Source organism: Melitaea cinxia, chromosome 29 (assembly GCF_905220565.1).
Source record: "Melitaea cinxia chromosome 29, ilMelCinx1.1, whole genome shotgun sequence".
Classification (NCBI taxonomy): Eukaryota; Metazoa; Arthropoda; class Insecta; order Lepidoptera; family Nymphalidae; genus Melitaea; species Melitaea cinxia.
Genome location: NC_059422.1, coordinates 3,398,615 through 3,424,539, shown reverse-complemented (window position 1 = coordinate 3,424,539; position 25,925 = coordinate 3,398,615). Strand labels below are relative to the sequence as shown.

The 25,925-nt window shown below is 34.2% G+C and overlaps 2 protein-coding genes across 2 annotated transcripts in view; both read right to left on the bottom strand.

The window, feature by feature from the left end:
- The window catches only part of LOC123667734, a 58,870-nt gene extending 43,225 nt beyond the window's left edge, over positions 1-15,645 (bottom strand). The window contains exons 1-3 of the mRNA XM_045601574.1: positions 14,813-15,645; positions 13,856-13,969; positions 6,013-6,296 (exon numbers count right to left, since the gene is read on the bottom strand). Of these exons, the coding sequence (XP_045457530.1) occupies positions 6,013-6,296; positions 13,856-13,969; positions 14,813-15,645 (1,231 nt within the window). The remainder of the gene's footprint in view (positions 1-6,012; positions 6,297-13,855; positions 13,970-14,812) is intronic.
- A 601-nt stretch (positions 15,646-16,246) lies between these two features.
- LOC123667733 overlaps positions 16,247-25,925 on the bottom strand; it is a 40,193-nt gene continuing 30,514 nt past the window's right edge. Inside the window, exons 10-17 of the mRNA XM_045601573.1 lie at positions 25,384-25,463; positions 24,311-24,518; positions 21,728-22,032; positions 19,638-19,777; positions 18,817-18,955; positions 17,791-18,012; positions 16,701-16,871; positions 16,247-16,398 (exon numbers count right to left, since the gene is read on the bottom strand). Of these exons, the coding sequence (XP_045457529.1) occupies positions 16,267-16,398; positions 16,701-16,871; positions 17,791-18,012; positions 18,817-18,955; positions 19,638-19,777; positions 21,728-22,032; positions 24,311-24,518; positions 25,384-25,463 (1,397 nt within the window). The 3' untranslated portion in view covers positions 16,247-16,266. The remainder of the gene's footprint in view (positions 16,399-16,700; positions 16,872-17,790; positions 18,013-18,816; positions 18,956-19,637; positions 19,778-21,727; positions 22,033-24,310; positions 24,519-25,383; positions 25,464-25,925) is intronic.

Genomic DNA, 25,925 nt, shown 5'->3' with positions numbered 1-25,925 from the left:
TTTTTTCAAATTGTGTTGCTTCTACACTATCCGAAGGAACTTCGTTCCTACCTGGTGTCCTCGTGGGTAATTTTTTTTAACAAAATTATTTTTTTTTTGTAAAATTGCAAACTTATATCGATATGAAATTAATTAATTGTTTTATTAATTGTGAGCTTCTTTTTACTTGTACAATAAAAGGGTAAATTATTATTATTATTATTATAAACTAGCTGTACCCTGCGCGCGTTGCTATGCTTTTTTGTATTTTTTTTTGGTCGTACCAACTCAGATACCTTTATGGGTTCATGCACAACACTTTGTGGAAGATCATGACATGATCAAATGCATAGTTTACGATTCTATAAAAGACATACAGATAAACATTAATTTTTATTAATATAAATGAGAGCTTTAAGCGTTTTTACAATATAACAATAAGTTAAAGAAATATGGAAAATTTTCTGCATCGATCAGTCGGCTGTGAAATCATTTTTTTTTGTGAATTATTTCGTTGTTAGTTTGTTTGTTTTGTGACACTACTTTTCTCACAGTGGTGAACCACCATTTTTGATTATTATTGATTTATTTGAAGTGACCATAAACAATATTTATTTATTTTTTATTGTCTACCCCACACAGAGTAATTTAATACAGAATGAATGAAGAAATGAAGCGGTCTTATCGCTCGATATCGATTTATTCCAGGTAACCTTCAGATAAATCATACTTAATATTTTTTTTATCTGTAAAACTATTTCGAAAGAACTAAGCATTTAGTATAGTTAAACAGGAACATTTATATTTTATTATACGTTTATTTATTTTAATAAATAGCAATTATGATATAAAAACTTTTTTGGTATCAAACTATCAAATTAACCGTAATTTTTATTTTATCATATTTTTTACCAAAATTATTATTATATGTAAAACATTATATTAATTTAAAAGAAATCAATCTTTATTTATTTGTTGAAACTATTAAGACACTTACCAAAATTATTTATTATTAAAAAACAAATTTCACATTTTGATGTTACCATATAGTAAAAGAATCTTATCAATATTTACTTCATATTATTTTTTATTATGTAAATTATATATAAGACACGTGTTTATGTACATGCTACGACCGTGCTACTGTCACTTGTTATACTGCACGCTTACTTAGAAACGGCTTTGACAACATTTTGTTGAGTTTTAAAAATTTATGTAATAGTTATTTTAGTTATAGAACTCTACATAAGAAATCTTTTTTTTTGTAATATTCGATAAGTTTCGATATTTCTAAATCGGTTTTAATAAATATTTTACTATCGCAATGCTACATTATTTATAAGTAATATATATTGTTAAACTTGAATTATATAGTTACATCTGGAAAATAATTTCATTGTCATTGTATGTTGATTTTGGTCACTTAAATAAATGGAATAACTACATTAATTCGGATTCTTCTTTCTTCTCAGTCTCCACTTGATGCGGTTTTCAGCGTCTCGAGAACTCTGGACTATGGAGGTCTGTGACGCAGCTTTAATGAGGTCTGTCCAACGCGTAGGTGATCGACCGCGTGACCGCTTGCCCTCTACCTGCCCTTGGACAACGAGTCGCTCTATGGATTGTTCGTTTCGAACAACGTGTCCGAAATATTTCAGGATTCGAGTTTGCACAGTCGACAACAATTCGGATTAATAGTATTATATGATGCTATAATAATTTAAATGGTGTCAAAACCAAAATATAAGACATAGTGTATTATTTTACATACTACACCGTTATTTGATGAATGCACTAAGTATTGGAAAACCAACTTCAAAAATATATTGCACGTATAAGGTAACCAGTATATCATTGAAGCAGGGCTCAGAAGAAAACATTTTGCTTAAATGTAAGGGCAGCCTGATTGGAAAAGTACCACAACAATATAAAAATTCAGCGTTAAATACATTATGTAATTTTTTTTCAATATATTTAAAGGATGATATAAATGAATAAATAAGTGCAAGAAAAGAAAAAAAAAACTTTTTTTTGCTTACACTACTTTACGTTACAGCGTCGTAGATTAAGCTCTGATCCTTCTCCTACATGGGGAAAGAAGCCTATAGTAGTGGGATATTACCGGCTGAAGCGTACTTTATTTTCCTACTACCGCTGACAGAAAATTTTTCACTACCATGTTTTAACTGGTAGATCTCTTTGATGAAGCGATAATTTCGTCCTTGCCAACTTTCATTGTTACTATAATTTGTTGAATTTTTACTGCAGTGAAAAATATAATGTCACCAAAGGTAGCGCGCCACTGGCGGCGCCAGAGAGAGGCGTCTGGCGCGAGAGCGACTCGAAAGCTGCCAGTTTTACTTTTTAATGCTCATTTTGAGATCGGTCTAACTTCCGATCTAGATTTGTGGATTAGGACGCTTGTTACGAATGTATAATTAAACCAGTTATAAGACCAGAATTATTGTTGACGTTAGTTTTATTGTACCACTTGTAATTAATTTTACCTAATTATAGATTAGAAAGAGATGAAACAACATTCCGCTATCACCTTGGAACTTAAAAAGCCGACCGGTGGCGGGATAACCATCCCTGCTGGCTTTGAAATACACAGGCCGAAGACGGGCAGCAGCGTCTTCGGTGCAACAAAGCCCTGCGATCACCAAACCGCCTGCCCAGCGTGGTGACTATGGGCAAAACACATGAGTTCACGTTATTTTTGGCGTAAACTTGTGGAGGCCTATGTCCAACACTGGACTGTATAGGCTTAATGATGATGAATGATGAAACAACATTTATATTTTTATAGAAACTATAAGGTAGGTAGAGGAGGTAGGGAAGAGCAGGTAATATAAAAATATTCACGTGCATATATCACAATGCTGGGGAAGCAATCTTACAGAAGATCAAAAGTCAATAACATTGCTCTCAAGTAATTTTGTGTTCCTGTAGTGCGTAAGATAATCAGAGCTGCTAATAAGGGTGGGATAGAGGGTCGGCAACGCGCTTTAAATGTTCCTGGTGTTTCTGCATACATAAGCTACTATATCGGCTTACCATCAGGTGGACCGTACGCTTGTATCCCATATTTGTCATATAAAAAAACAATCTCTAGGTATTCTGTCGACGCATCTTGTTACGTTACGTTGACTTTGTATGACGTCATGACATTAATAAAGCTTAATTTTAAATATCTTATCATCGTTATTGGATTAAATTTTTTATTATTTACGGAGGTTGCCAGATAACACTGGGTAAATTACTTAAGTTTGTGATATACCTAATGTTAAGATGTAGTAATTTTTAAATTAACTGTTGTTATTACCTTGGCTTTTGTTAGTCTTTTAAAAATATAAATTATATTTTTAGCTTTCGATAAGTGGTGTGTATATGCCACATTATTAGTTAAAAATTTCCTTTATTTAATTTCATTTTCAAGTTATACGAGTATGTACGTTTTGACGTTTTGACAATTACGAGAACATAAATAAATTAAATTAACAGAAAATAAATTTTATTTATGAAATAATTGTGTTTGCTTGCAAACGAATAAAACCCGACTTCAGTTACATCGACAAGTAATACAACGTAATTAGACGAAAATAATTAACAAACGCACTAGTCGTCACTACGATTTTCGAGAGTTTGTCTCGGTTTCTCTGGGATTCCATCATCAGATCCTGATTTCCATATCACGGTACGACACTTGGAATATCACCTTTCCAAAAAAAAAGAATTATCAAAATCGGTTCATAAACTACGAAGTCATCCCCGAACATACATAAAAATATATATTTATATATAGGTCAAATTGAGTAACCTCTAAGTCTTTTTTTTGAAGTCGGTTAATAAATTGAGACCATCTCATTAAATATTTTGTAAAATTTTAAGATAGGATGCATGTACACAATTTAACACGTCCCGGAAACTTCATCCTTATAGAAAGGTGGCGGTATGCGTACGGTCCTACCTGATGATAAGCGGACACCGTAGCCTACGGACGCCAGTTGAGCATCTATAGGTAATATAATCGTTGTAATTCTTTTTTACAATTCGAAGCAACGTTAACTATTCAGCTAGGCTTTAAAATGATTTAATATATACGAGGCGTTGGCGCAAAGGTCACAGTACTGGTTGGTATCTGTTGCGCTGGCGGTAGTGGGTTCGATCCCCGCACACGACAAACATTCGTATTGGCCATACATGGTCTGGGTGTTTTTGCAGTCCTTGTGGGTCTTCCTACCGTGCCTCGGAGAGCACGTTAAGCCGTTGGTCTCGGTTGTTATCAATTACACCTGATAGCGATCGTTACTTATAGTAGGGACTATATCCACCGACCTGCATTGGAGCAGCGTGGTGGATGAAGCTCTAATCTTTCTTCTAAATGAAGAAACAGGTCTATGCCCAGCTGTGGGATATAAAAGGCTAAAGCATATTATTGTATTCTATCCATACTACGCCAAATATTCGGGACTAATTCACAATTTATTTCTGAAGAATTCAAGTAGTACAAAAACTGGAATTTAAAAAAAGCTTGTTGTACGTTTAATTGCAGAATTATACATAGTTAGTATTGATTTCTTTTAAGACCACTTTCATGGTACGATTATGATATAATCGATGAAGTTTTACATTATTTTAGTTAAAAGAAAACTCCAGATTAAAATTTGCAGATATCTTGACTTCATGAGATAATTAACATATAGACATACTAGCAATACCCGTGCGAATAATTTGCACTAAATAAGTATAATATCATCGTCATAATTTTAATAATTAATTAATTTATAAAAACAAAAGCAATATTTTTTTTTTTGTTGTGGATGCCGATATATCCGGATAAAATGATATTTAATTTATGTGGAGTAATCGTGAGGTTTTTTTCTAAAAATGGAGACAAATATAGCGTAGGTACCTTAGCGTATTAATATATAATATGATCATTTGACATTTTTGCCAAAAAACATTTTGCTTAATAAGTCAAAAGTTTGACGTCTTACCTTTTTAAATTATTATAATCAAAATAAGTAATAATCTAAAATTTAAAAGAAAATCGGTAGTTTTATTTTACGAACATTTTTCTCTCTCGTAATAGTTTTGTTAACCTCCAATCTTGAACAGCAATTACGTTTTACAAGCCAACCAAAAGAGTCGACTTTCTCCCACGAACGTAAGATTACAAAATCGACATTATGCCCATAATATAATGTTATCAATACCGTAACATAGAAAGTTGTTTTGGAATTTGCACCAGATAACATTATAAGGCAATTAAGATGTCACGATTTAGGGAAAATAATGTTATGATCTTTACGTGACCAGATTTATCGTGACTTTTTCGTGTATGTAATTGAACTGGTTTTTAAACGATGAAACAAAAGAAGGTTTTACATATGATCGTTTTTTTTTGGACCGACGATCTACGTAAGATTGCCGGTTAGGATGGGGATTGCGGAAAACCGGAATGTCTGGCGCGAGCTTGGGGAGGTCTATGTCCAGCAGATGTATGTATGCGATAGGCTGAAGTGATGATGATGATGTGATTTTTCTTAACGTATTACTGTTAAGTGGTCTGATTTTATGTTCTTTATGTTACATATACGATTTTTATATTACGATTTCCTTTTAAACTTGCTCCTGGCGCCCTCCATACTATAGCTAATACAAGAAAACCCAGTCTTTTAATAATTAAATTAGCAATTATATAATACAGTTATTAATTTCTTTAACGATTTTTTTACTAATTTTCTGCTTTTAATACAAAACAATTTCAAAATTTTTTTTGCTTAGGTGTTTTTTGGTTATGGTTGTGAATATGTATAATGAAGTTTATATCAAAATATTTAATGACAATCAGTACAAAATGTACTTACTAAAAAGAACTAAAATCCAGTTTACTTATCTCTGTTACATAACTATTTTTAAAAACTAAAGTAATTAATGGTAATGGAGCTGAATATAGAGCTTCATCATTCTTCTTATTGAAACTTTTTATAAATGGTAAAAAAGGCAATAAAAAAATATACTTACAACCAATTTCATCAAAAAATTTCGATTTCTGCGTGTGTGTGTTTGCGTGTGTAGATACATTGTTTATAGCCTGTCCTTCAGTATCCTTCTCACTTTCACCAACATCACTATGACTAACTAAGTTATGTAACTGTACCGGTATTTTCGCCTTTACCGATTTATACTTCAAAGTTTTCAACTGTCCATCATCGTCCAAAATCGTTATATCTTCATACGAATTAACAATATCTTTTTCTTTACCGATATTTTTTAAAACGTCCTTATTATATTTGTTTTCGTTCAAAAGTCTTGTAAAACCATTTTTTATATTTTTGTTAACGAAATTTTTAACTTCATTAATGTTGTCATTAACAACTTCAGATTCGTCATCGCATTTTACCAATTGATAAAATAATATCACAAGTATGAAAATATTTAAATTATTGACATATTTACCCATATTATTAATATATTATGTAATATTTAAAAAAAAAACTTTAATAAAAATCACTTTATCACAGATTCAACACTGTACCAGACACTGGCCACTTATTTCAATAAAAAAAAGTTACGACACTATTTTTTTTTAATTAAACTTCTTTATTCGGATAAAAAAAAATTAAACGTCAAGTCCTAAACGTCACTTCATCGTAAGATTTAAAAGGGTAATTTTTAAAAAAGCGAAAGTGACCGTCGAGACGTCGTTCTTGTGACGAAAAATCGATTCGTTTGAGACAAGTTTGGAGAAATGTGTTTACATAACTGCTTTTAGGCCATGTCGAATTCGGTCTAATGTATAACTGATATTTCGATTGTATTAGTTATTAACATCCACCGACGAAAAATAATGTTTTATTTTCTTAATACAGTTTTTGAGTACATTATATAGATATTTAACAGCCTAACTAGCCTTTTGCTTGGGCTTAGTGAACAAGATGATGTTGTTCGTTCCGCTTTCTTCTATTAATCAAAAAAACCCATGTTTATGGCAATCTGTGGCATTAAAAAATTACAGAGGCACGGTAGAATAAAATCGGTTCAAAGCGTCTTCCTGGGAAAGTTCCTCATACTTATAGAAAATCACAGCTAAATAATATTGCTTTCAAGTAGTGTTGTGTTCCTGTGGTGAGGAAGGTGGCCAGAGCTCCTGGGGAGGGCCGGTAGTAGAGTCGGCGTCCTTGGGTTGCTTCTGGATGGCAAACTATGTATATAGTCTACGGTATCCATTTAACTTCAGGTGGATCCTCGCTTGTTTATAGATCATTACATAGTATAAAACAAAGTTGCTTCCGCTGTTTGTATGCTTAGATCTTTAAAACATCGCGGTTTTCTTTAGTAAATAGAGTAATTTCAGAGGAAGATTGATATGTATAATACATGAATAATATAGTACAAGAACTCTGATAGTGTTTGCAACCGTGCGAAGCCGGGGCGGGTCGCCGGTATATAATAAAAGACAAAGTAGATATTTCTTATGGACCAAGTTACAGCGGAGTAGCGTGGCGGATTCAGCTCGACCGTTCTCCTACACGGAAAAAGAGACATACGTCCAGCAATAAGATATTAGTAGCTGATTCAAATGAAAACAGTTGTTACGGACAAAGCTGCGTTAAACAACTAGTTTCTATATATTAATACGTGAAGCAAAAAGTTTGTACCTGTTTTTACGAAAATTGCGCGGACGGAGGAGTATGAAACTTCGTTCACTTATAGTTTAGAGGGAGTGCAGAATCTTAATATTATCTTTAAAATTATGCATAAAATACATTCATCATTACAGCCTATACAGTCCACTGCTGGGCATAGGCCTCCACAAGTTTACGCCAAAAATAACGTGAACTCATGTGTTTTGCCCATAGTCACCACGCTGGGCAGGCGGGTTGGTGACCGCAGGGCTGGCTTTGTCGCACCGAAGACGCTGCTGCCCGTCATCGGCCTGTGTATTTCAAAGCCAGCAGTTGCATGGTTATCCCGCCACCGGTCGGCTTTTTAAGTTCCAAGGTGGTAGCGGAACAGTGTTATCCATTAGTCGCCTTTTACGACACCCACGGGAAGAGAGGGAGTGGCTATATTCTTTAGTACCGTAGCCACACAGTACATAAAAATACATTAAATCAATAAAAATAAAACATTACACATGTATGTGATATGTATTAGATACACACACACGCACACACACACACACATATACTCTTTTGTTTATTATTATAGAAGTATAATCTTTGACTTTGTAGATTAATTATAGTTGAATTTCGACCACTGGGCGATCACTAGTCATCAAAAATATAACGACTAAACAGATAATATTACAGCGGCTACCGCAGGTTACGTAATGCCCGCGGTTATTTTTAATGATGATTGCATCCGCTACATTTTATTTCTACTCCTAAAACGTCACTCATAAGAGAACATTACGAAACTTTCTCTTTAAATGCCTTAAAGGCGTTAAAATTTTATTGTTTATAGTGCTCCGTACTTATTACTAATCTATACATATAATAAAATGGTAGGAAAGTCAAAACTGTACACTGAATATTTTTTTTAAAGAATACTTGGGGTGTGATCTACAACCGATACCGAAGCCAAAAATATGGTTTTTAGAATTTTTTTCTGTTTGTCTGTTTGTCTGTATGAATGGAACGAATATTATTAAGAAGTCGGGTCAACATATAGGTTACATATTATCGAGAGGGAACGAGCAGTGAACCTTTATTTCTTCAACGCATTCTGTAACAACGTGTAATCTAACGACGCATATTTGAATGTTGTTGTTATTATGTTAATAACCATGCTATAAGCTAGCTTCACACTATAAATAAAGACATTCTGTAGTATATTTAGCATTGCACCCGTGCGAAGCCGGGGCGGGTCGCTAGTAAAATATATAAAAACGTTTTTGGAAAGGGCTATTGCGTTATCTTTTTCACATTAAAACCATGAACTGTTGAGAAAGAAACTAAACGGCCGAAGTTCCAGATTAGGAACAAAGAAAGAAGGAAAAATATTTTTATTATTAAAGTTCATCATTCATCATCATCATCATATTTTCAGCCTATTGCAGTCCACTGCTGAACATAGGCCTCCACAAGTTCGCGTCAAAAATGAAGTGAAATTATGTGTTTTGTCCATAGTCACCACGCTGATGTAGTGGAACTGTGTTATCCCTTAGTCGCCTCTTACGACACCCATAAGTTAAAACAATAATAATTAAAAATAAAAAACGTCTTGGCAAACGCAGTGTTGGACGTCCTCCGACCCGTTGGACGATGTACGTAAGATTGCCGGTATACGCTGGATGAGGATTGCGAAAATCTGAAAAATCTGGCGCGAACTTGGTGAGCCCTACATCCAGCAATACACTGAACTGGCTGACTGAATTAAAAATAACACTATACTACTAAACCATGGAAAATATACTCTCTACTACTCAAACATACAGGTCTTCCACTCAGTATTAAGCTGCTTATTTATGAGTATAAGTCTATATCCAGAAATTCTTGATAGCTTCGTCAAAAGCTGATAAAATTTCAATTTTACTATTTGTAGGCCAGAATTGAAATATATTGTGTTATCATTTTCAAAAAGGTATGAACGATAATTGATACACAGTCATGATAACAGTTACGGACACTGTAAGTAGTGTTGTGTTGTGTGGTGAGTAAGGTGCCCAGAACTCCGGGCTAGGGGAGGAGATAGGGTGGCATCGCTCTTGTAAGAATCCACAAGCTACAGTATCTATCTATATAATATGTAGGTGTACAAGTTAATGGACGGACGGCACATTTTTTAACCACCTTTATAGTATGTATTCTATTCTATAGGTAGAATAGGATAGGAGAATTTAACGAAAAAGTCATTTTTCAGTTCGCAGAGTTCTAAAATAAACAAATTTCTAAAATAAAAGTAGCCTAAGTTACTAAGTTAATACTCCTTATTATATCAGCTATCTGCCAGTGAAAGTCCCGTGAAAATTGGTTCACCCGTTTAGAGATTAGCCGGAATAAACAGACGGACAGACAAAAATTATAAAAAATGTGATTTTGCTATATATATATATCGCGTAACGTAATCATAAAGCTTTAATAAAAAGCGGTTATCTTCATATTACAAACAAACACTACAATTTTATTTATTTGTATCGATGAAAGTCGGTATTCCGGATAAAAAATTGTAATATACATTAACTAAATAGTTCGACGAAAAAATTGTCAACGCCATCAAATATACATTAATAAGGGGGTGATGACGTGCGAGTAAGTCCGCGAACTCGTGCCTCGACCACGCTAGTGTGAAAAAAATACAGTTGAATTGAGAAGCTCCTCCTTTATTTTGAAGTCGGTTCAAAATATACATATATAAGTAGTCAGTTTCTCTCAACATATAAATATAATTAATAATAGTGCTTGATCGCCTTTTATCTCGTCCCAATTTCTCTACGCTCTCGACAACTCCTTATTAAATCATTTATCTATTTAAAGTTGGTATCTAGGTATGAATACAGATTACTAGCAATCAATCAAGCTGTCAGAGTATCGCGTTATTTATGTTTCTCCTTTAACACATTGATTAATTAATATAATTATATGGTGTAATGGTGCGTGTGCCGTGTCGGTGGTGCCTAAACACCGACGCTCGGGGCTTCGATTTCCGCTCGGAGTGGATATTTGTATTTATATATATACATATTTATTTCCAGTCTGGTTGTTAGCCCTTGTGGGTCTCCCCACCGTGCCTCGGAGAGCACGTTAAGCTGTCGGTCCCGGTTGCTATAATGTACACCTGATAGCGATCGTTACTTATAGTGGGGAATATATCCGCCAACAACAGTGAGACTTTACAAGCTGATCCGTAATATAATTATATACACTTATAAGTTAGTATCATAGTTAGAAATCAAGACTAATAAGGCATGTCGTATGAGGGAATATAAAAAGATTCTTTAATACAAGCAATATACATTTTTATTTCTATACTAGCTGATCCGGCGAACTTCGTATCGCCTAACACAAACTTTATTTATTTTTTATTTATTTTATTTTGTTTTATTAGGAAAGCATACAGTGATACATTTTAACAATTGCTTTAAGAAAAGGAAATATCTAAGCACCATTTAGTTGCTTTCGCAAGTACAAATCTATTATTTTGAATGCTTTTAAAATTTAAAAATTTACAACAATTAAAAATTTAAAAAAAAAATTTAAAAATCCAGCATGAAATTAACTACATACACTTTAATTTTTTTTTTTTTTTTTAATGAACTTTAAATAAGGAAAAGAGGTTTATGATACCATATCGAACCAGTGTCTTGCCAGTTTCGTTCTAATTGTTTTTACAGAAGTGTTGAATAGGTCAAAGTCGGGGAAGTCATTCAGCTTATTGATTTGATCTGCGGACCTCAAAAGAAAGGAGTTTTGCCTATAGTTTGCCGAGCAACTAGGGACATGTAAATAGTTGAGGGGATGTCTTAATGATCTTTTAGGTAGTTTTAGGTAAATTTTGCTAAGAAGATCAGGAGAATCTAATTCACTTTGCGCTATCCTGGTTAACGATGTAATGTCTGCTATTTTACGCCTTTCATGCAACGGTAATATATGATGTCTTTTGCATCTATGTTCGTAACATTCGTCAAACTTGTTAGACTTGAACTGAAGATATCTCATGAATTTACGCTGGATTGTTTCTAACCTATTGATGTATACAACATATTGTGGGTTCCAAATCTGTGAACAGTATTCGAGTATGCTACGCACATATGAGCAATAAAGGATCTTGACAAGCTTAATACTATTAAATTGAGTGCTTTGGCGTAGAATGAACCCCATTGACTTATTCGCTTTTTTTACAATATTGTTTATATGGTACTCATACGTCAGCTTAGAGTCAAGAGTAACGCCCAAGTCTCGTATTTCATTTACTACTTTAAGCTCCTGCTGTCTTAGTAGATATTTAAATTTGATGTTATTAATTTTACGTGAAAATGTGATCGAAAAGCATTTTGCGACGTTTATATCTAATTTATTTATGAAACAATAATTTTAGAATCTTAAGAGATCCTGCTGTAGAAGATGACAATCCTTTTCAATACGTACACTTTGAAAGATCTTCATGTCGTCAGCATAAAGTAGGAATTTTGAATACTTGAAGCAAGAAGCTATATCATTTATGAAAATATTGAACAGCAATGGACCCAGCAGTGAGCCTTGTGGGACTCCAGATGGTACCCAGTTCCATGAAGACATATAGCCATTGAGAACAACAGCTTGAGACCTCATTTCAATGTAAGCTTTGAACCACCTGTATAAGTTTCCGTGAATACCAGCATCTAAAAGTTTTTTCAAGAGTATTTGATGATCAATACGATCAAAACATTTACTGTAATCAGTGAATACACAGTCAACCTGTGCACCTGAATCCATACTCAATGTAATATAGTCTGTAAAGAGCAGCAAATTGGAAGCTGTTAAGCGTCTCTTAACGAAACCATGTTGCTCGGGGATAAACGAAGATGACAAAAAGCTATAGACTTGAGTATGAACTATCCTTTCGAGTATTTTTGCGAATATACATAATTTGGAAATCGGCCTGTAGTTTTTCACCTCACTCTTATTTCCACTTATGAAGATATAAAGGCGGATTTCCAGATTTTGGGAATGATACCTTCTTTTAATGAGCGTGTAAATAGTATTACAAGGGGTTTAGTTAGGCTGTCCGAACATCTCGTAATAAATAACGGTGGTATATGATCGGGACCGGCCCCTTTAGTCAAATCCAAGGATTTTAGTAGCTTTCTAATCGTTTCGGGGGTTATTTCTATGTCTGTGATTACATTACTATGGTTGGGAGACGGAGCATGAGTATTAGACCGAATGCTGGAGGTGGTAGATGACAGAAATGTGGACTGAAAGTAGGTTGAAAATAATGTACAAATATCATCCCCTGTATCAGCAGTATCTCCTTCGTAAGACACGGAGGAAGGAATATTACTAGAACTTTGTTTATTTGATTTTATGAAAGACCAAAATAACTTTGGGTTTTTGGTTATCGAGTCCTCGCATTTCTTAATATAAGTAGCATAACAATTAGATTCCAACGATTTAGCCCTGTGACGGAGTAAGGAGAAGGAATCATAGTCTTCAGTGTTACCATAAATACGGTACTTTTGAAGAAATTTAAACTTTTCCTTGATTACCTTTTTCAGAGAGGCATTGTACCATGGTGGAAAGTTAGTAGCTTTTATAACTTTGTGGGGAACATATTTATTAATCACTTCATTTAAGCAATTATAAAAATTAAATACAACTTCTTCAACCGAATTTTTTTGCAAGAGTTTATCCCAGTTCAAATCATTTAAGTGTTGCCTAATGTTTACATAGTCGCCTGCCTCAAAAAAGTACTTCAGTCTCGGCTTGATTGGGAGTTGCTTGTAATGAACACTTTCAAATATTATGTCAAGGGACTTATGGTGAGGGTCTTCTGGCACTAGTGGGTCGTCACAGGAAGAAACTCGTAAGCCTTTGTTACATAATACTAAATCTAGAATCCTGTTATTTATGTTACGGTGAAGATTATATTGATTAAGATTACATTCCGATAATGTGTCAAAGAAGTAAGTTTGTGACTCACCTGCTACTCCGGAGTATTGCGGGTATGTGCTACACTCAAGGAACCAGCTAACGTTGCTAAGGTTAAAGTCGCCCATAATTAAAATAAATCACTTGGATGTGAATTAATTATTTGTTCAAGATTATCTGTGAAATTAAACAGTTGTGAGTTATAAGAATTACCATGATTTTCGCTACAGAGACATACTGTGCATACGTGCATTTTACAGGTTTTGTTACCATTCTTAAGAGTAACGGTTACCCACATGTCTTCAGCCGACGAGGACCACTCCGGGCGGTCCACCGCACTGATTTCGCGACGTACAGCCAGCAGTACACCCCCTCCGTATCTCTCTTGGGTAGCAATATAATTTCTATCTCTGCGCCAAATCATATAACGGTCATCAAATAACTCACTGTTATATATACCATCATGCAACCAAGTTTCAGTCAATGAGATAATATCATAAGATTTAAGCAATAGATTTCGCTTGAAAAGATGGGTTTTTGTGCGTAGACCTCGTGTATTTTGATAGTATATATTAAGATCAAATGAAGCCATTATTGATAGATAGTAATACATAGCTTAAACAAATCGAGTTGAGGTATTTACAGCGTAATAAAAAGACACTATTCGAAGCCGAAATCCCCGCACATATAATATGTAGGTACCAAACATAATTATTTGTGAGATTATGCTTATCTAAAATAAGAACTACATAGCCCACGATACACGCCATCACACAGGCGTAAAGAAATGAAGAACAACGCAAAAATGATTTGACTTTTAACTATATAAAATCATATGATTTAAATTGTAATTTTGTTACATTCTCGGCAAGCGTATAATAGACGGTAGTAGTGTAATAACTAAGTGTAAGCGAATCTATTCTCAGCAATGCACGTGCGCAAGCGATAATGAGCGCTATGACATTGCAAACGCAAGCGCATATCGGCGTTAGCTGTGCACACCGGTGTAAACTTACGTGTGATAACTGAATGACTGCCCCGTTCTCGTTAGTTATTACGCTCGGCAAGAGGTAAGACGAACAAAAGACACCGGTTATTAATATGATTCTCAAACTAATTATATTATTATATTTAAATAAAAATGAGCTAAATTTTAAGTAATTTTCAAGAGATCCTTCTCGCCTTTTATAAAAAATATTGGTGATGTGTCCGATTTCCTGGCCATGATTTTGCAGTGTTTGACCCAGATGTACTTGAAATTCTTCTCCTTCGCCAATTTTTTTGCTTTACTGAGTAGGTCTTTGTTCCGTAGCGTCAGATGATCGTGAATATAGAAATCTCCCGCAGTACTGAAACCCAGGCCAGACAAGTTAAGATGCTGCTTATTACGGCGTGACGAGGCAACTAACTCCTCCTTAGTGTAGCGGTTGTTAAACGCGATGATTATGGGTTTATCAATATTGGGTATTCGCGTTGGGATTCGCGCAATATAATTGATTTCTTCCTTTTTTATAGGAGCGTTGCATATGACACCAATTTTGTGGGCAATTTCGTATAGATTTTCGTTTTTCTTCTGAGGGATTCCTCTTATTTCTATATTGTTGGCTCGTGCCCATTGATCTCTATCTTCTAATTCGTGATGAAGCTTAGCAATCTCAGCCTGGAGGGTGGGTACGTCCCGAGCAATATTTTCAACTTTAGTAACTCTTGTTTCCAAGGCTTGGAGTGTCACTGAAAAATTATTTAAGGCCTCTTGAACCAATTCATGTGACTCTTTTAGATCTTTCAAATCACATTTAATCATTTTCACGTCTTCCACCAATGATGCCAGAGGAGCCAACTGCAGCACAATATCGTTCAGCTGTGCTTGAATCCTGTCTAACTGGTCAGTTAGAGGGGAAGGTGAAACTGGTGAAGGGGAGAGGCCAGACTTGCATTTTGGGCATCGCCAAGAGTTCTTCCTGTCTCCTAACTTTCTGTATCCTCCTTCTGTGATCCCAGCGCAAGAAAAATCAAAGTGCTGTTTACAAAGACTGCACACCGGTCCATCTGTATGTTGCAATCCACAACTAGCACACGTCACCATTTCGTAGGTTTGAGAATCACTGGTTTCGATAGAAAAGCAAACAAGCGTGTATTCTCTATTAGCGCCGAAACGAGACTGATCGTATGGTATTAAAGTTCAAATTGACTTTTAAGTATTATCACAAATCTTTTGTATGGGAGTATAAAAAAGTGTTGTTTTTAGACTTTTTCAGGAAATTTAATTTTTTTTTTAGAATTTTTTCTCCGTAAGAACCATCCTCGTACTTCAAGGAATATTTTAAAAAAAGAATTAGCGCAATCGGTCCAACCGTTCTCGAGTTTTGCGCTTAGCAACACATTCAGCGACTCATTTTTATATTATAGATTAATACTGGCTGTGGTTGCTACACTTTTTTTGGTCGTACCAACTGAGAAACCTTTGGTCTCATGCACAATACTTTTCTGAAGATGACAAGATCAAATGCATAGTTTACGATTCTATAAAGGACATACAGACAAACATTCATTTTTATACTTATAGATTTTTATACTTATAGATTTTTTAACGAAAAATTAACATGTGTTAGAAATTTAACGTTTCGTAATCAAAACGAGTCGTTTTATGGATACAGGAAACCAGGTTTTAATAAAATATAGTAATCATTTAATTGTTTTTCTTTAATCACAATTTGCTTTTGACTTCCGTTATTTTCGCCATTTCTCTTAGTTTTCTTCTTAATATCTTTCCACTTGGATTCTTCGGTATTTCATTTACGAAACGAACTCCTCCGCGTAGATGTTTAGGATGCGAAAGCTGTAATAAATAGATAAAAAATTGAGAAAATCAAAAAGTGCACGCCACTTAGTTCTATTTACATAAAAATATAATTCATTACTTAATTTTCTATATTTTTTCCAATAGGTACTCAATCCGAAAAAAAATGTATTTTTTTTGGAGATGGCCCAATTCTAAAAGTTACGCACTAAATTATGGATTTTGCTTCACTACTATGAATAAAGGATGGTTTTTAATGTGTTTAAAACAATAATGTGCTTTTATATGATAAAATAACAATCAGAAGCGGTTCAGCAAGATTTTTGTAAAACTATTTGTACCTTTTCCGCTACAAATTTCTTAACATCTGCTTCAGATAATTTAGCTTCTGGTCGTAAAACGACGTATGCTCGTGGCACTTCCCCAGCACTCTTATCAGGTATCCCAATAACTCCCGCATCAAGTATACTAGGATTTTGAAGTAATACTGCTTCTATTTCTGCTGGTGGTACCTGAAAAGTTAGAGTAAAATGGGAAGTTATTCAATGTATATTAAAAATAACTGTTATATCAAAATCAAAAATTATTATGTTCAAGTAGGCTTCTAAAACATATTTGAATGATCTTTTACAAATTTTATTCGTATTTAATCAATTAATTATTATTGTCAATGTGAAATTACCAAAGATGCGGAATGAAGATTATGCAAAAGAGAAAAGGCAAAAAACTCCGCAGTTACTTTGAACAGTACCTAGTCATGACATAATAGGGCATTGCATTAGGCAACAAGAAGTAAACGTTAAAAATTCACAAAGACTGGGGCACAAACTGACAGTATAATTTAGAGGTAAGTCAGGATCGCACCATGTTATCTGTCATTTGGAGTTACAGATTTTGCAGCACCATTATTATTTACGTCATGATTTAAATCATCATCATCATCAATGATGAATCATGATTTAAATATAATTAATAATATGGTAATTCCTTATGTTAATCACTAGTTACGCTTCACGACTTCACCTGCGTAATTTTCGATCTTGTGGGAATGTGGGATAAAATGTATTTTAATCTGTAACATTGAATCTATAGCCTACATCTACATACAAAGTTTGATTTAAATCAGTAGTTGTTGCGTAAATGAGTAACAAATATTCATCTACTCATCCATACACACAAACTGTCGCATTTATAATATTATTACGATAGTGCTAGTAATTACGAAAGCACTAAACCAGACGCAGAACTATAAACTTCTACTACTACCTTCGAATAAGAAATTTCTTGGAGAATGATATTACAATACAAAGTTACATTAAAAAGAAACTAACTAAATCATGACATTTTATGAAAATGGATGGTTTTCTTTTCAAAGCAAATCTGTTTAACTTCTTTTCCTTAATCTGTTCATTCTGCCTGAGTAAACCTTACCTGATAACCCTTATACTTGATAAGTTCCTTTAATCGTTCGACGATGAAAAAGCATTTATCTTCATCGTAGTACCCGATGTCACCAGTTTTATAGAATCCCTCGTCATCAAAATCTTCACTTCTGTCTTTTCCGACATAGCCCTTCATTATTACAGGACCTTTTATACGGATTTCGCCAGGTTGATTGACTCCTAAGGGTTTACCTGTTTCGACGTCTACAATCTGTAAAAATATTAGATTATGAAAGGAAATTTTGTAAAATTAAAAAATAGAAAACACATTAAACTAATAACTGAGGTAGGGCACAGCAGGAAATACCCAAATCTGCAGCAGCTCACAGCTAAATAAGTCTCAAGTAGTGTTGTGTTCCTGTGGTGCTCAAGGTGATTCGACCTGTTGGGGGGATTAGGGGTAGAGCTGGCAATGCGGTTGCGATGGTTTTGGCGTTGCAGGCGTCTATAGGCTACGATAATTGCTTACCATCAGGTGAGCTGTTCACTCGTTTACCGACTTAGTTGTATATAAAAAAAACAGTTTTAGTCGAGTTGTTTATAAGCATGTTACTAAAAAAAACAGTAAACAAAATCACAATTCATTCGTCGTAAATGCAAATTTAGAATGACATTAAAGATAATAACACTATTCTAACGTAAAAATGCAAACGCGGTCTTATCGCTACTAGAATTTTTTTTACAGAAAATCTCTGTCAATAGAGGAAATACAGGAAATATTGGTAACGTGACACAACTAGACAATTGGAGCAAATAAATTAGGTAGTTTTGTATTTGACTGTTACCATTATTTATGTTTTAGATCTAGTGTCTACAACACCCAAGTTTACGCTCTAGCTTCCAAAATATAAAAATCAAAATAGATACTATATTAAGACTTAACCGTTTTATTTCCAATAATGGTCTAAACATATATAAGGAAAGAAATAACAGAATTATACAAAAGAAAAAATGAGGAAAAATTAGGAAAATTGAGTTACCTTTAAAAGAACTGATCTAATCTAATGAAAAATACCTTAATAACAATTCCATTTATGATACGCCCCACACTGCCCATCTTACATAAATGTCTTTGGTCGTATGTATCCCTGGTCACACTTAAACTGCTTTCCGTCATGCCGTAAGCCTGAAGGACGTGTTCAACACCTGGAAATCTAATTAAGTAACAAAAAATAATTATTGAAGTAGAGAAGTGGTAAAGTAAATTTATTTTATTTGTAATTCTATATCTATAAAGATAAAAACGAATCCCCAAAATCCCACTGCTGGGTAGGCCTCTTTCCCCGTGTAAGAGAAGGATAAGAGCTAAATCCACCACGCTGTTTCAATGCTGGTTGACAGACATATTCCTCGAGATGCCGGGACTGATAGCTTAACGTGCCCTCCGTGCCACGGTGGGGAGACCCACAAGGACTAATAACTAATAAATATTTGTATAAACACAAATATCCACTCCGAGCGGGAATTGAACCCGCGACCGTCGGTGTTTAGGCACCGCCGACACGGTTAACGCACCATTATACCAGAGTGGTCGTCACAGCAGGAAATATCCTGCTCAAAATCTGGAACAGCCCGACTGGGGTACTACCTCGACCTTACAGAAGATCACAGCTAAATAATACTACTTTCAAGCAATGTTGTGTTCCTGTAGCGAGCAATGTAACCAGAGCTCTTGAGGGGTTTGGGTAGGGCAGGAACGCGCTTTCGATGCTTCTGGTGTTGCAGGCATATGCTACGGTAATCGCTTACAATCTGATAAGCTGTGCGTTTGTTTGCCGACGTAGTTGTATATAAAAAAATGGGCTGATTACACAATGAATCATACTTAAAAGTTACCTCTTTCGAAGTTCTTTGATTGTATCAGATCTGAGTGGTGCTGCACCGCAGTACGCTACCTTAACTGAGCTAGCATCATAATTTCCCTGAGTTTTACAAAGCGCCACTATAACTGGTGGCGGAACTACTATCTGGGCTACCTGCAAAATAAATAAAAAAGTGTTGCCAGTAAAATTGTATAAAATATTTAAATGACAGGCGTAGATTTAACTCAGAGATTTTAATTGAGGTAGGGCACAGCCGCTGTTGAGATAGGGGACAGTAGGAAATAGCTTACTCAAAATCTGGAACAGCCTGACTCGGGATAAGTTTTGTACCTCGACCTTACAGAAGACCACAGCTTAATAATACTGTTTTCAAACAGTCTTGTGTTCCTGTGGTGAGTAAGGTGAGAGCTCCTGGTGGATTGGGGGTAGGTGCGGCAACGCGCTTGTGACGCTTTTGGTGTTGCAGGCGTCTATAAGCCACGGTAATCGCTTAACATCAGATGAGCCAAACACAGAAGAATAATATAAATCTTCTCCTATCTATTACGGTTTCTGTTTCGATTGTAAGAGACGGAATGTGATAATTTATGGCCAATAAACTTTTGAAATAAACGCACTTGCAAGGCTTTTTTACTATTAAACTCAGAGATTTTTCAATGCTTTAATTAGTCGATAATAATTTTAGATCAAACTAAAGATCTTGAAATAGGCGCGTTCAAAGTGTTCCGTTTAGAAAGAGATTAGAGACATTTGGTGTGATATTGAATATCGTATAGATAACGAAGATATCGTAATCTATACATATTCTTTAAGACATTCAGATAAAATTTTATTTTTGTAATTATAGGTAAACGTTGCATGGCTTGATTAAGGTGCCCATACTTTGATTTGTAATTACTTTGATTACGACGCTGATGATTTCAAATCAACACTTAATGATTATTTTTATAATAATAATAATAATAATTATTATTATTATTATTATTAATTTCACTATAATATAACTTTTTTAAAACTGTTACCAGTAAAAACATAAATATACATAAATAAGACTTACTCGATATGTCTCAATGGTTTTTAAGTAGGTGTGGCTGTCAAATTTTGGTAAATATACTAAAGAGGCACCTGATGAAAAAATTCTTAAGACCCCCATCAGACCCATGGTGTGATACCATGGTGTGATCATCAGAGACAACACGTGAGGGTTCAGTGGGCTTCCCCTAGAAAAAAAGCTAGTGATGACCCACGGCTAGAGCTAGATAAACTGCTCAAAATATGGAACAGCCTGACGGGGGAAGATCCGCCAGCTTACAGGAGATTGCAGCCAAACAATACTCTCGTGTAGTATTTTGCACTTGTTGTGAATATGGTATTAAACCAGTAAGGTAACGTTGAAAATATCACTCCTTTCTTTTAGTCTTTGCATCCCATCTTTTAAGCTAGAATTCAAAACGAAATATCTTTTAAAAATCGGGATAAGACTAACTGGGAAAGTATCTCCACCTCAGAGCAGTTTGCTGTCAAAATGTGTAGTGATGTAGTTGAAATGAAATGAAATGAAACGAAAACATTTATTTCGTCATAAGGTGATATACATACTTAACGAAAGTCAGAATAATGTCAATTACAGAAATAATAATACAAATAAATTAAAAAAAAAAAAAACTCGACAATAATAAAAGAAAGTTAAGGCAGCAAAAAAATCAAACAATAAAATAAAAATTTATATCTTACCATTGGGTAGACTATTACTACTTATTGCTAATAGGGGTACGCTGCGTTGATAGTACGAGTAGGGCTTATATAATGCGCTTGTGATGCTCCTGCTACTGGAGTGGTCGATAGGCTACGGTAACTGCTTGTCATCAAGAGGATCCTACGACCCTCATATTTAAAAAAAGTAAGTGGCGTTTAAGATGTTATTTAGAAATACAATATGTTTTTCACAATATAATAGAAAGGTCTATCTAGCAAGGGCTCGATCACTCTCAAAGCAGGTTCTCTTAATTTCACCACCCCCTCCTTACCCCTCCACTGGCCTAATATCATTTCTTAACCAATAAACTTCAAAAACTACTTACTAATTACTTACACAGAACAAACAGAAATAATGTTTAGATGTGTCAACATGACACCTTTAGGCAACCCTGTTGTTCCTGACGAGTATAAAATTATAGCTGTATCCGTTTGCCCCTCGACATCGGCTGCTAAGAAGTTGTCACCGGTACATTTTACTCCAGTTTTAAGTAGTTCGTCATATGCTAATATATTTGGTACTTTATTACCATAGAGGACAAATTTTTCTATGAATGGTAAGCTTTTTAATGTTTCACTGTGAGTTTTGTAGGCGAGTGTTGAACACACGATCATTTTTGGTTTTGATATGTTTAACACGTGTTTCATTTCATCTGCGAAATAAAATAAGGCAATTATTATATTATCTTGATTATTTATAGGTATATGGATATTTATATGTATTTATGATTATTTATGCATAGGTATTTGTATATTTGTATGTATTTTTGAATCTATCATACACTATTTTTATTCATCCTTAAGAATATTGTACATTTCCTATCCGTCACTACTATATCATGTCCTGTGCCCAAAGGTTATCTGGAAGAAATCGCCTTTGTAGATCTTTTTTTTTAACCGACTTCCAAAAAAGGAGGAGGTTCTCAATTCGACTGTATTTTTTTTTATGTATGTTACATCAGAACTTTTGACTGGGTGGACCGATTTCGACAAATTTTCTTTTAATCGAAAGGTGGTGTGTGCCAATTGGTCCCATTTAAATTTATTTGAGATCTAACTACTACTTTTAGAGCTATATCTAATAATGCGTTTTTACTTGACGCTTTTTTCGTCGACCTACGTTGTATTATACCGCATAACTTTCTACTGGATGTACCGATTTTGATAATTCTTTTTTTGTTGGAAAGAAGATATCCCAAGTTTAGTACCATGGTAAGAAAACCAGGATCTGATGATGGGATCCCAGAGAAATTGATGGAAATTGTTGAAAATCCGCAACAACTTTTTACTGGGTGTACCGATTTTGATAATTCTTTTTTTGTTGGAAAGAAAATATCCTTAGTTTAGTACCATGATAAGGAAACCAGAATCTGATGATGGGATCCCAGAGAAATTGAGGGAACTTCTTGAAAATCCGCAATAACTTTTTACTGGGTGTACCGATTTTAATAATTTTTAATTTAATCGAAAGCTGATGTTTGTCATGTGGTCACATATAAATTTTATTGAGATCTGATAACTACTTTTTGAGTAATCTTTGATAACGCGTAGTTACTTGACTTTTTCGTCGATCTACGTTATATTACTCGTTGGTGTAATTGAAGTCGGTTTTTTTTTCGTTAGCGAGCAAACAAAATTATTGTTACTACTGTTTTTCATATTTTGGTGTATAATAAATAATATATTATTATCGTTATTATTAAAAAAGTATGAATTATTGTGATCAATTTTTGTAACATCGGCGACCTTTTTTAAATACGGTCGAGAAAAAAATTTTTTTTAAATGCATCAAAATAAAGAAAGTAACATATAAATGTACTAGAGTGAATGAGATAGAATACGTTTTGCAGGGCGCTAAAAACCTCTGTCACGAGACCGTGATCATCGTTGATAGAACAAATTACAACGGCCTACTTTCTTACGACTTTTCAGTAGTTTCGCTTCTGCCGTGTGGGAATTATAATACATAATCTATATACATATAATAAAATGGTAGGAAAGTCAAAACTGTACATTGAATATTTTTTTAAAAGAATACTTAGATCACAATCTACAATCGATACCGAAGCCAAAAATATAGTTTTTAGAATTTTTGTCTGTTTGTCTGTTTATCTGTTTGTCTGTATGTCCGGGAGAAACTCAAAAAGTACCGCGTGGATTTACTTCAAATTTGGCACGAATATTATTAGGAAGTCGGGTCAACATATAGGATACGTATTATCATGCTATCACCTACCGGGAACGAGCAGTGAACCTTTATTTCCTCAACACATTCTGTAACAACGTGTTATATAACGACGCATATTTGAATGTTGTTGTTATTAAGTTAATAACCATGCTATATAAGCTAGCTTCACACTATAAAAATCACGCAATATAAGTAACTAAGCTGATAAACATAATTAAATGAATATAAGTAGACAAGACAATTAAAAAAGCAGCGCCATCTATGAGATTTTTCTGTAGATATGAGATGTAAAGAAGAAACGGGTAAATGAATGTTTTTTAAAAGGTATAATCGAAGGTATTTTTGGTGCTGTATAGCGTTCACGCAGACGACGTCGTGGGCACCAGCTAGTCTAATATATAAAATTCTCGTGTCGCGGTGTTTGTAGTTAAACTCCTCCGAAACGGCTTGAGTGATTCTCACAAAATTGTGTGTGCATATTGGGTAGGTCTGAGAATCGTACAACATCTATTTTTCATCCCCCTAAATGATAAGGGTTGTCCACCCCTAAAATTTTCCCCTTTAATAATTCGTAAATAAATTTTTATTTTTTATTTTTTTTGATACAACATTAAAAAGTACATACAACCCGATGATCATTTTCAACCCTCTACGATCAACCCCTATTTTTAAATAGCGTTTAGCGGCAAGACAACGTTTGCCGAGTCAGCTAGGAAATATATATATATAAAATTTTAGCATACCTTTAATATAGGCCATACTAATTGGAGTAAAAGTAGCACCAGTACATACGATACCAATGAAAGTACCAAAGTACTCCTGTCTACTTTCCGTACACACGGCGATAGTGTCACCTCTCTTTATTCCCATACGAGTGAGGGAGATGGCAAAGTTCATCGCATCCTGGGCTATTTCTCTATATGTGATTTTTTCGTGAGTAGCTCCATTGATCTGTAACGGTCATAGTAATACGAACATATTTTTCTAAGATCAAGGCTTCAAACTGCAGTTTATCCAAAAAATAAATATATGTTTCACGGTTTATATATATATATATATATATATATATATATATATACGGTCGAATTGAGTATACTTACTTAGTCATACAAAACTCCTGTCGATATTTTACTATAATTTTTTTTTTCTAAAATGCATACATTAACGTTGATGATGTTTTCCCAATACTATTTTAGGAAATAGACTAGGAAAAGTTAGTTTGTTTCATAACTTCTAGTCTATCTCTGGGTTTATTCAATTGGGTTCTCAAATAAGTTAGAAATGGATCATTGGTATCAGGTATAAAGAAGAATAAGAGGGATTACATATGGAAAATTTAATATTTTGTTTTAGGCTCTTTCTTTTATCTTGAGACTTATTCTTTATAACATTAAGTTTATGCTCCACCTGGTGGTAGGTTATGGATGCCTGCAATCCAAAAAGCATCACACTTTGCGAGGTCACTAGATTCTGACGCCTAGGGAGTCTGTGTAACTTACTCACCACGAGTACGATTTCTTATAAAATTGATTCAATTGTTCTGCCAGGTGTTCTAAATTTTAGGCAAAACATTTCCTATTTTACGAAGCTACATGAAAGACAAGATAGAAGAAAGGGCTAGAATATAACTACTACTACTATAGTTCATCAAAGACTAGGCGATAACGTAATTGACTCTCGTTGGTTTGGTAGTGTTGGAATTCTTTGATAAAAGCTGCCACCAGCCATATACACATTAAGTTATCCAGTTCACTACACTACACTAATAGAAACACATACACAAACACTACACCTAACAAAATTGATAAAAACTAACCAAAGCGACTTTATCCCTGTTACTCCATATGATATCCAGAATGTACTGACCAAAGTTCAAATGAGATGGTATATTTTTAACTGCATCTCCATAAACATAAAGTTCATTTTTCAGCATCTTGACAAAGCACTTAATAAATCAAAAAACTAAATTGAAAATATATAAAATCGCGCAACTGTCTCTCTTCGTACCAACAGAAATACTAGTGAGATAATATGTGAGTATTTATTATATTTGTTTTATCAAAAGTTACGACTACCCACTTGGTATTCACATGAGTTTTATTTTATTTTTATTTATCTGATACGTTGATACTGACTTCATCTGTTGTTAAATATTTTATGGTGTTATGTTGAACTATTACTCCCTGTGGAAAAACTCCGATAGAAAATGTTAAGTTCTATTGAGGAATGTGATAGATTTGTCTGGATCGAAAATAACTTCCCATCAATCATCGTTGTTTATTTGGCTCCATCTAGAACTTTCAGCAGGGCTACTTTATATAAAAACATGCGTTCTAAGAAAAAATGAGTTTATCCATT